Source organism: Pagrus pagrus (genome assembly GCF_965226575.1).
Source record: "Pagrus pagrus genome assembly, chromosome: 15".
Lineage (NCBI taxonomy): Eukaryota > Metazoa > Chordata > Actinopteri > Spariformes > Sparidae > Pagrus > Pagrus pagrus.
Genome location: NC_140199.1, coordinates 30,980,279 through 30,992,492, shown reverse-complemented (window position 1 = coordinate 30,992,492; position 12,214 = coordinate 30,980,279). Strand labels below are relative to the sequence as shown.

Genomic DNA, 12,214 nt, shown 5'->3' with positions numbered 1-12,214 from the left:
TGTAAGTTAGGAGAAGGATTTTAAACTCTATTCTTGATTTTACAGGGAGCCAGTGCAGAGAGGCCAATACAGGAGTAATATGATCTCTTTTCTTAGTTCCTGTCAGTACATGTGCTGCAGCATTCTGGACCAGCTGGAGACTCTTTAGAGACAGCCTGATAATAGAGAATTACAATAGTCCAGCCTGGAAGTAACAAATGCATGGACTAGCTTTTCTGCGTCTTTTTGAGACAGGATGGGCCTGATTTTTGCAATGTTACGTAGATGAAAAAATGCAGACCTTGAAATTTGTTTTATGTGGGAGTTGAAGGACATATCTTGATCAAAGATAACTCCCAGATTCCTGACGGTGGTGCTGGAGGCCAAGTTAATGCCATCCAAACTCGCTATATCGTTAGATAATGCATCTCTAAGGTGTTTAGGACCAAGTACTATAACTTCGGTTTTATCTGAGTTTAACAGCAGAAAATTGCAGGTCATCCAGGTCTTAATGTCCTTGAGACATGCATGGAGTTTAGTAAGCTGATTAGTTTCATTTGGCTTTATTGATAGGTATAACTGTGTATCATCTGCATAACAATGAAAGTTTATGGAGTGTTTCCGAATTATATTTCCTAGAGGGAGCATATATAAGGTGAATAGTATGGGTCCAAGCACGGAGCCTTGAGGAACACCATGACTAACCTTGGTATACAGGGATGACTCATCATTAACATGTACAAACTGAAATCGATCCGATAAATAGGACTTAAACCAGTTTAATGCGGGTCCTTTAATGCCAATTAAGTGTTCCAGTCTCTGTAGTAGAATGTGATGATCAATGGTATCAAATGCAGCACTAAGATCTAGTAAGACCAGGACAGAGACAAGTCCTTTGTCAGAAGCGATTAGGAGGTCATTTGTAACTTTCACCAGTGCCGTCTCTGTGCTATGATGTGCTCTAAAACCTGATTGAAAATCCTCATATAAACTATTTTTTTGAAGAAAGTCACATAGCTGGTTGGCGACTGCTTTCTCAAGGATCTTGGAGAGGAAAGGGAGGTTGGATATAGGTCTATAGTTGGCTAAAGCTTCTGGATCAAGATTAGGCTTTTTAAGAAGCGGTCTAATTACAGCTAGTTTAAAGGATTGTGGTACGTATCCTGTTAATAGAGACAGGTTGATCATTTCTAGTAGAGATGTGCTAATTAAAGGTAAAGTTTCTTTCAGCAACCTAGTTGGGATGGGGTCTAGTGAATGAAGAAAAGTGAATGTATTTTGTGTCTGTAACATTTCTTTATGTTTTCCAAAAAATTTTGCTTTTGATATCAGAATTTAAATGCTAGAACTCTGTCAAATGACCTCTTATGTACAGAGCGCTGAAATTCAGAATATATTTTCATATATACCTAAAGAGGTGAATGGGATGAGCTATGAATTCTGCAGCCTCCATGAATAGAATACATTGAATGAAGTGTTTGTTAATGATTGATTTTGAAAGGATCTACAGTACACAGACTGCTCTGTCAGAAGAGCATTTGCAATACAGCAGAGAATGGATCACCTACAGTCTTCAGTTACTGGCTGTCTGTGCATGTTTTTTCCTACCTTTCCTTTTGGTGTATCAATTCAAGATGAAAAGAACATCCTTCAAGCCGGATTTGAACCAGCGACCTAAGTATTACAGTATATTCTCTCCACAGTCCTCCGATCTGTATGCACAACTTGTTACATTAGGTGACAGGTAACGAGCTGGACACAATACAGTATGATCCTGTCATTCACTCTGTGTGGGGGCCGAGGGCTGAGCTCCACCAACCTGCACACTCAACAACTAAGAGTTAGAGCACAGGAACAGAACAGCAGCTGTGTTCAGGACCAGAGCCACCTCACTATGAACCTCTACGTGACGTGTCTAGGCTCTGTGCACACAGTCAGTCAGGAGTAAACCATCAGCCTACCTGCTGCAGTCACACTGCTTGCTATCACCTTCTGCAGGTGAGTCCCGTGCAAGGGAATGGCAATGGAAGACCATTACCACCAGTGAAATAACTGGATAAGACGAAAACTAAGCATGACAAAAAAGAATAAATATGACATAAAGTCTTATTTATATGATTAAAAAGTCAGAATTCTGGGACAATAAAAAGTTGAAACTATTAAATGAAAGTCAAAATTATGACCTTGTTTCTCATATCCATGACTTTTTACCTCATAATAATGTCTTACCATGGGAATATATATATGTATATGAATATATATACATATACACTCTTCTTTATTGTTATTGGACTTTTTCCCTTTCCCTTATTTTGCAGTCTTTTGCATTCTATTCATTATATCCATACTCATTACTTTATTAGCATACCTGAGTTTACTTGTAATGAAATGTGTTGCGTAATCGAAATGGCCTTACTTGCCCACTTGGTGGCAGCATTGATTGCAAACGCTGCCATGAAACAAGAGGAAGAATGACTCAAGATCAGACCGTGATGCTGAGGGTCATCCCAATCAAATATTTTTTAAGTGGGCCAGCTGAAAAATAAATACAGATTGATCTCAAAATTGTACTTCAAACTTAAGTTGCACAGCTTCAGTTTTGTATCATATTATCAGATATCAGCAGGAGCCAGACTATCAGGCACTGTCACAGCGATCACCACAACTGACAGACACTGAGAGCAGAGTTTGGTGCAAAAACTCAATTTATTAAGGCTTGAAATAACCTCAACATATCTTCTAACATGGAGCACAGCCCAAAATGTCCACTGTGAAGCGTTAAGGAAATGGTGTGATGTTTCTTGGCAGACACAAGCTATAGTTCTCACATTTCACATTCCTCTGTTACATAATGAGTCCAGGACTCAACACGTAAGTATACTAGTGCTTTTACTTATAAACAGTGGAGATTCTACATACAGGCAGCTTAAAATGCATACAATGTATTGTCCAGTCTACATGTGCTGACAGTGACAATGTGGATTCTCTGTATAGCCAGGAATGAGAGGGAAACTCCTCTTCACATGAATAACTTGAGGATCTTGGGCTTGAACAACTGCATCTTGCTAGGGTCCATCATCTTCACACTCTCCTGGGCTCTCAGGATAGCATGGTGGGCATCATCAAACAGCTCTTTACCAACGGCGACCTCGACTCTGTCCCGCCAGGCGCTCAGCTTGGGTCCCCCGTCAAACACATCCAGGCCGGCGCCCACAGGCTGTCAGCGAGAGAGGCACAGAGGATAAGGACTGTTAATGTGCAGCCAACTCTTCAGGCATTCTCTGTAACTATGGACCAATATCACAGGGATCAATTGTAAAAGGGATTCTATTAGTACCAGTCCCTTTAGTATAAAGCAAATACCATCTACATCACAGGTGATCATTTATCAAAACCTGCTGCAGCATTTTTGATTCTGCAATTCAATCGTTCTTTCTACACTTCACACAGCTGCTGCTGTCGCTTGGATTTTTTCATTACCAGTCAATACCAGAGACAGTGTTCTGTGTTACAAACATATTAGTTAGTTCTCATCCTTAAAACATTCCCTGTTATAGGATGGAATCTGTGAGAAAATACAAACAGTAAAGCATAAATTAAAACTTTGTTGCCTGTCCAAGTATGTATTCCAACATGGTTATATTGGTAGAATAAAACACATTTTTCCTCATAATACCAGGTCTATACTGTAATAATACACCTACCTTGTACTGTATAGTACCATTTTGCATCTTAACAATACATAACAGTACAATACAATAGCTGTTTGCTTTTGGTCTGTGGTCCACCATTAAGTTTAAGTTGGGCGCCTCTGATTAACTGATGCTCTGATAAAAACATGCTGTATCTGTTTTGTGAGCTAGCATGGGTATTAGAATTTGGCGAACCATAAGTGCAATGGCCATAACTGATCATTTGAGGGTCATGTGCATGTGATCAACCCCTGATAATATCAGCCCATTAATCAGCTGTCAGCTTTTCCTGCTCAAACATAGCATAATTGCAGGTGCATCTCAATAAATTAGAATATCGTGGAAAAGTTTATTTCAGTAATTCAATTTAAAAAGTGAAACTCATATTTTATAGATTCATTACACACAAAGTGAAATATTTCAAGCCTTTATTTGTTTTAATCTTGATGATTACGGCTTACAGCTCATGAAAACCCAAAATTCAGTATCTCAGAAAATTTGAATATTACATATATTTTATTATTTTATATATTAGGCCTTTTGAAAGGTAAATTCTTGTATATGCACTAGGGGTGTGCAGAGCAGCCGATATTTGTATCTGTATTTGTATTTGTTGAGGGGGGAAAAGTATTTGTATTTGTATTCGAGTAAAATTCAAAATAGGCGTAAAGTAAGTATTCTTTAATTATCCATTATAATAATTATGGATATGCAATATTGGTTGATGTTTTTCCATAAATCCAGCAATGAACATGTAACAAGGAATGTCATTGAAAAGAAAATAACATAACAGCCATTACCTCATCCATGGTTAAACCAACAACTAATAAAATATCATTGTGAACATTATGAACCCCCCATGAAAACCTAAAATTCAGTATCTCAGAAAATTAGTATATTGTGAAAAAGTTCAATATTGTAGACTCAAGGTGTCACACTCTAATCAGCTAATTAACTCAAATCACCTGCAAAGGTTTCCTGAGCCTTTAAAGGGTCTCTCAGTCTGGTTCAGTAGGCTTCACAATCATGGGGAAGACTGCTGACTTGACAATTGTGTAGAAGACAGTCATTGACGGCCTCCACAAGGACAGCAAGCCTCAAAAGGTCATTGCTAAAGAAGCTGGCTGTTCACACAGCGCTGTATCCAAGCATATTCATAGAAAGTTGAGTGGAAGGAAAAAGTGTTGTAGGAAAAGGTGCACAAGCAACAGGGATAACCGCAGCCTAGAGAGGATTGTCAAGCAAAGGCCATTCAAAAATTTGGGGGAGCTTCACAAGGAGTGGACTGAGGCAGGAGTCAGTGCATCAAGAGCCACCACGCACAGACGTATCCAGGACATGGGCTACAACTGTCGCATTCCTCATGTCAAGCCACTCCTGAACCAGAGACAACGTCAGAAGCTTCTTACCTGGACTAAGGAGAAAAAGAATTGGTCTGTCGCTCAGTGGATCAAAGTCCTCTTTTCAGATGAAAGTCAATTTTACATTTCATTTGGAAATCAAGGTCCCAGGGTCTGGAGGAAGAGTGGAGAGGTACAGAATCTAAGTTGCTTAAAGTCTAGTGTGAAGTTTCAACAGTCAGCGATGATTTCGAGAGCCATGTCATCTTCTGGTGTTGGTCCACTGCGTTTTATCAAGTCCAAAGACAACGCAGCCATCTACCAGTAAATTTTAGAGCTTCATGAACTTCATGCTTCCTTTTGCTGACAAGCTTTATGGAGATGCTGATTTCATTTTCCAGCAGGACTTGGCACCTGCCCACACTGCCAAAAGTACCAATACCTGGTTTAATGACCATGTGATTACTGTGCTTGATTGGCTAGCAAACTCACCTGACCTGAAACCCATAGACAATTTATGGGGTACTGTCAAGAGGAAGATGAGAGACACGAGACCCAACAATGCAGACGAGCTGAAGGCTGCTATCGAAGCAACCTGGACTTCCATAACACCTCAGCAGTGCCACAGGTTGATCGACTCCATGCCAATTCATGCAAAAGGAGCACCAACCAAGTAATGAGTGCATATTAGGGGTGGAGCCGAACCCGAATACGGTATTCGGAAAGGCACAAATAACGTGTTTTTTACGAATACTTATTTCGAACAAATACTGACAAATACTGAGAATGACAAACTTGACAGGCGTAACAACATGGGCCAGTACAGGGGCCGGAGGTTAGCGAGGGTAACCTCAGCGAGCACTATAACCTAAAACTGTACTGAAACTCAGTTCCTTTGACTACTGATCAGATTGTGTTTGTAGCACCAGGCTTGCACTAGGGTCCGCCTCAGTGTTTGTTTCTTTCAGAAGGAGCAGGCAGCTGTTTCAATAAAACTAGAGACACGAGTTGAACTTTAACAATAGCAATAAACTCTCTGTGCTGCACATCAGTTGCATTCTCTGTATTGGAACTTTGTTAAACTGCAGCAAAATAAAAAAAAACCTGGTGAGTTTTTAGAAACTGTGAAGTTGAACTATTGATGAACTGTTGAACTTTATCATTTATTCAGTCTGTTATTCTACTATTCTACTGCATATGCTTCGTAACTGTGGACCCAAATATCACATGACAGTCATGATGTTGTTTTGATATGTATAGCATAAGGATCTCTTGTTCTCTGATAAGCTTATGATGAACTCGTGGGTCCATGTGTTTACCATTCAGTTAATATTGATGTTAAACTTAATTGTTGCTACAGAGTAGAAGGCCAATCACGTCCGGTTTCTTTGTTTGTGGAATGATTAGAAAGGAGGAGTTATTATTCGATCTTTGGAGCCACTCCTTCTGACTTCTTGTGATAAGGTTTTTTGTCTCCTATATTGTAATTACAATAAAATCTACTTGTACTTTAACCCTTTTGGTTTCTTTGTGTGTTTATCTAACTCTGTTCAGAGTTTTTTCACACCACAGCAATCCTGAGGCCAGATATTTCTCTAATGACCTAGTGGAAACCAGATTCCAAAGTCCAAATAAATGATAGTGTTGTTCTGTGTGTGCTTGATGTGTAAATAAGCAACTTTAGCCATGATCAACTCCATAGCTTGTGCAGACCTCAAGGGGATAAAAACATATAAATGCAGCTTTAAAATACATTTTGCAAGTTTGAGATGCATTTTACATTTGTGAACTTTTGTTGAATAAAAAAGTTTTGTTGCAAAACTTGTTTTTTTTTTTTTTTACTACTGATGCACTTATAAGATGTAACAGGCAAAACTTGATCAAATTAGACAAAAGATAGAAATAATATGTTAATTTCTAGACAGTTAACACAGTTATGCATTTATATATTCTATAATGAAGGTTTAACTGTGTTTTTTTTACTGTCTGATGTAAAACACATTATTTCTTTATTCAATACTGACCCTAAAACACAGGCACAAGGGACGACCAGTGTCAAGTCTAGTGAGACAAATAGAAAGTAGAAAATAACATTCATACATCTCAAACATTGTGATGGCATGGCCATTCATCATTCTCTGAACATGTTCCATGATAATTGTTGGAAAAATGCATACTGTACCTGTATGATCTCCACAATGGCGACCAGGTCAGCCAGTGACATGTGATCTCCTGCAATGAAGGGCCTGTCCTGAAGGAACTTTTCTTCTATGAATTTCAGTGAGCCGTTCAGATCCTCTAAGGCTGCATCCAGCTTCTCCTGAGGGACTTCCACACCCATGATTTTAGGAATCAAAAGCTACAGCCCAAACACATAGATTTCCATTTGAGTGTCAAGGAAGTGCAGATGAAATAACAAACTATTCAACTCTGTCAATTAACTTATTCCTGACACAAAATCATTCACTTGGGACATTAAAATCACAAGTCTTCCCACTAACAGTCTCTGCACAGGCTCACTGACACATGACACACAATCACAAGTCTGAAGCAGGTCATTCAAAGAATGTATTGTATTGAGGCTTTTGTCTTCTTGTTACTGATGTCACACTGATACAGTGTGAAAAGGAAATGAAATAGGATACAAAAGGAACATCTAAATGCACACACCAGCAGAAGAATGAAAGCAGCAGGAAGTCTCTGTCAGTGGCACTAACTGACAACAACACTGGCCTGGTGTTTGCTTTCCTGCTGACTTCACTCCTCAGTCTCTGACTGGAGAAAAGCTGGAGGTAAAAGCCTGCATTTTAACAAGGAGGACACCATGACAGGTGTCAGTGAACATACCCGGAACCAGAACATCTTGGATCCATGCATACGGATAGCCATGTGCTGCCATGACAGATACTCATCGACACGAGCACGCTGCTGAAAGTCAGCTGGGTACCAGAAGTCTGGAGTCTTAAACTTCTGTGTCATATACAGCATGATGGCGATGCTGCAGAGCAGAGGCAAACATCGCAAATGACTACCCCACACAGGGATTTATTTATAAAATTTATACCAGGTTATTACTGTTTAAAGCTACTACAAGGAACTGTCATTTTATGTTGATTCTGGTCGATGACGACAATGGAGAAACAAAGTAAACTATGATTTTATACCATAGCACCAGACTACAGAGCAGCTACTTTCCTCAATTCAGCAATCCACCATAATAAAATTGTTTTAATTTTATGATAATATGATAATATTCAATCTGGATAAATCTGACCCAGTGACAGGAATTACAAATAACTAGAATTACTACAAAGAAATAGATAATAATATATATACTATAATAATAGTAATAATTAGGGCTGCCTGATAAATCGAATTTTCATCGTCATCGCAATATCAACATGTGCGATAAACACATCGCAAAGGATGCCTGACACGCTATGAATAAGAAAAATAATTTTGTTTACATGCGGCATGCATGCACCGTGAGCATGCTAACATTTAGCCTATCTGACGGAGCCCTGGATACAAGGGCCAATCAGATGAAGCCCCAGCTAGCCGTTAGCTACCCTTACAAAATTAATTGGCATCAGTTTGGTGGTGATTGCCAGGTTATGATGGCTGAGGGAGGAGAGAAAAGCGATAAAAATGGTCGAGGAAGAACAGCACTTCTGCTATATGGAGTTATTTTGGATTTAGGAGAGACGACGTTGTAACGTGGGCTGGTGAAGGGGAAGGTGATGGTCCACTTTAGTGCAGCAACGCCGGGTAGCTCCGGTTTCTCAAGAGACGGCAGGCAACATTGGGGGTTTCCGCACGGCACTTTAGTTTGAGTACACCTGCTCTTCTTCATCGTACAGGTTACATTACCCATTAAACAAAAGGAGGCGCCACCTAGTGGCACTACATTAAATAACTCTGACTGTTACAACATGTTACAAAGATAGGTACTGTGTAAGCACATCAGCACAACTTCAGCACATCAGGGAATGTGGTACATGTCTGAAACCTAACAAAGTTTACATGCTGGTTTTCTTGGCCAAGAACTTGTGTTAAGGGAATAACTAAGGTTGTAACTTGACCTAAAGGGTAGATATTTTTTCCTGATTTTATTTTCTCTTGATTTAGTGGGCTGGCCCTGCTCTATTTCAGTTCATACTATAGATCTCTGCACCTTGTTAGGCAGAGTCAAGGGCCTTGATGACTGTGATGAGAGACATTACAGTTAATATAAAGTGCCATGTTTAACTTATATTTATTTAATTATGTAAGTTGTCTCCCCCTGGATTTTTTTTATTTATTTCAACTCTGCATGGTAAGAGATGTTTTGGTTGAGTTTCCAAGAAAATAGTTTAAAGGGAGCAGGGGAAATTAAACTTTAATGTCATATAATTATAATGTCTTATTTAAATTAATGTTCTGCTTAATTGGTTGGGTATTCATATGCAGTTTGTTCGATAAAAGCATGTTCAAAATAATTTATTTCATTCTTTATTCAGTGGGCATTGGCTATTCAATGTTTCGGGTCTATGTTAGCTGTCTACATATTAATGCGGAAACACTATTATTAACTGTATAGTTAATAATATGCAAACTTCAATATTTGTTTATTTATCGCAAGTTATATCGTCATCGCAATATTGAACAGTGTTATCGCACATCGCAGATTTTCCTCATATCGTACAGGCCTAGCAATAATCTTCTCACTTAAAGAAGTTAAAATTTCCTTTATGTATGTTGTTTAATGACTTATATATAAGAACATTTTATTAATCACCTTTCAGTCAGGCAGAAGTCTCCATCTCGCATAGCAGGAACTTTTCTTATCATGCTGATCTTCCCAAACTCTTCCTCATAATGTTCACCTGAAACCAACACACACGCTGGGTCAAGTCAGCAGCAGCAAGAAGATTTTAGCCTGGAATTATCTATATTTATTCCAGTCCACTCGGCCTGTCTGTCCCACTGTAACCAGTCCACTCGGCCTGTCTGCCCCACTGTAACCAGTCCACTCCCCCTGTCTGCCCCACTGTAACCAGTCCACTCCACCTGTCTGTCAAACTGTAACGAGTCCACACGGCCTGATTAGTACTTATCCAGCTCCAGCTCTGTTGCTGAGTCCTGTTTAGTGTGCTTGATTCAGGTCACTGATTGATTTAGGTGATAAATGACGGTAGATGCCACTACAACGTTATCCAGTTACACTACTGCTTACCATGCAGATATCTGACGTCATCTTTAATTTAAATAGTTTTTTGTCCCGTTAACTAACTGCGAGCTCAGCCCTGTCACCACTGAACACAACGTGACACAGCAGCAGTGTCCGCAGAGGATCAGCTCTCTGAAGCAGCACAGATTTATGAAAACACTCAAAAAAAGACTGCAGGAATGAATGTCATTTGCTTCTACCCCTGCTGATCTGGAAAAGGATACAAAGTGTTCTTCGTCAGTGTGTAAACTTAAACTCACCATCAAACAGCGAAACTTTTTTGAATTCAAAAGGAATGTTGTTCTTCTTGGCGAAGATATAAACTGAGCGGCAGGGCTGAGAGAAAAGGTCCAAGTACAGTTCCAGCGACATTATTGGTTCTGAACACAGGGCGGGGATCCTCTCTCGTTAGTTGTCTTTCTGATGGCACTGGTACTTCTTCAAGGCTACTTGAGGCACCAAAGATCCTTTATTTGACTGAGATAAATCACGTCCCTCCTACAGAGAGATGAAGTCACGACCAAGGTACGTTTTATCAGTCTGTTTTCTGGAAATAATTGACACAAGCAGAACCCATTAAACGAGCCGTTTTTTCGTTTTTTCGTTTTTGGGCAAAAAACGAAAATCAAAAGTTCAGCTCGTTTTCTTGTTTTTTGGTTCTCACTTACAAAACGAATTTACCACTCAATATTTTGTTTCCGTTGGTGGGCGGGTCCTCTGACTGGCTAATGTGCTTCCTTGCCCTGTGCTCTTCAAAATAAAAGTTCTTCCGTTTGATAATGTCGACAAAAATATTACTGTATTATAGACACTAGCAGACACAGAGGTCCCCAACACCCACAGTCAAGACTGACCCGGCTTCAAATAAAAATAATAGTATTCATAATCATTTGAAAATGAGAACTTATGAAGTTATGATGACTTCAGTGCAGTTGATGTTTAGCCACAAGGTGGCGCAGTTGTTACATGAAGAGTAGACCTCAGGCCTTTACTACGAAGGAGGCTCAACATCGCCAGGCTCTGTGTTCATAACCCGGCTCAACAAAACCTAAAGCCCCGGTCAGAGCTAACTGTATCACGACGGTGGTCAATGTCCGGCTCTGAGCTTTCTGCTCTGTGCGCGTTCACATTAAAGGAGCTGCGATCGCGGGCTGCTGAGAGCTGAGAGCTGAGGAATAGGAGTGATCACAACCAAATATGAAGTTTTTAATTTCTGACAGCTGAACATTGTGCATCTTTTTTCTTGTTGAAAGATATTTTATATTTTATATATTTTATATTTTATATATTTATATTATTTTCATATTGTTATTTACTGACGGTGATTTCAGAATGCGAGCGTGTTATATTGAAAGCGAGGCTGGGTGTGCCTATGAATATAGGCTACAGTGAGTTTTTTAAGGTGCTGAACAAGCAAATCATATCGTCTACTCTGTACAATGACAAAGAGCAAACTTACCTCTCTCAAATGCACATTCATGGAAGTCTTGTATTGTCATCCCAGGACAAAACACAAACAATGCAATAATGTAATAATATGCATCTTTAAATGCACAATAACGAGTCATTCATTGAGTTATTAAATGTTTTTATTATTTAATTACACAGAAACCACATGGCAGGTGATATTTCCTTATCCATAGGCTACTCTAAGTACAGCAATGTGAGGGTTTCATACATGTAGGTTGGATCACTCTTCAGGAGGTGTCCTTACTCTACCAGTAGAGAATGCTTTCCTGAAATTAGTAAGTAAGTAGAGCATACTCTCCCTGGAAGTACAGACTAAAAACGGGTTAGGGGAAAATCCTAGAGGAAACACTGCATATATTTTGGAGAGGGGCGTCGAGCATGTGTCTTGTAAGTGTAAACAGTGAGTTACTTTTATCTGAGGAGCACACGTCATAATTGTGAAGGTTTTTTCAGTTGAGCTTGTTTTTTTCTTTTCTTTAATGTGTTTGGAAATTACTTTTAATGATGTTAACTAGATCTTATAA

General features: G+C 39.3%; 1 protein-coding gene across 1 annotated transcript; it reads right to left on the bottom strand.

Moving 5' to 3' along the window:
• Positions 1-2,678: 2,678 nt before the first annotated feature.
• Positions 2,679-10,678, bottom strand: LOC311270749 (glutathione S-transferase theta-1-like). The gene is made up of 5 exons (XM_084375886.1): positions 10,481-10,678; positions 9,789-9,876; positions 7,859-8,009; positions 7,194-7,370; positions 2,679-3,196 (listed from the first exon to the last, which is right to left on the bottom strand). The coding sequence occupies exons 1-5, from the start codon at positions 10,590-10,592 to the stop codon at positions 2,999-3,001; spliced, it is 726 nt and encodes a 241-aa protein (XP_084232012.1). The 5' UTR covers positions 10,593-10,678; the 3' UTR covers positions 2,679-2,998.
• Between the last annotated feature and the right edge of the window lie 1,536 nt (positions 10,679-12,214).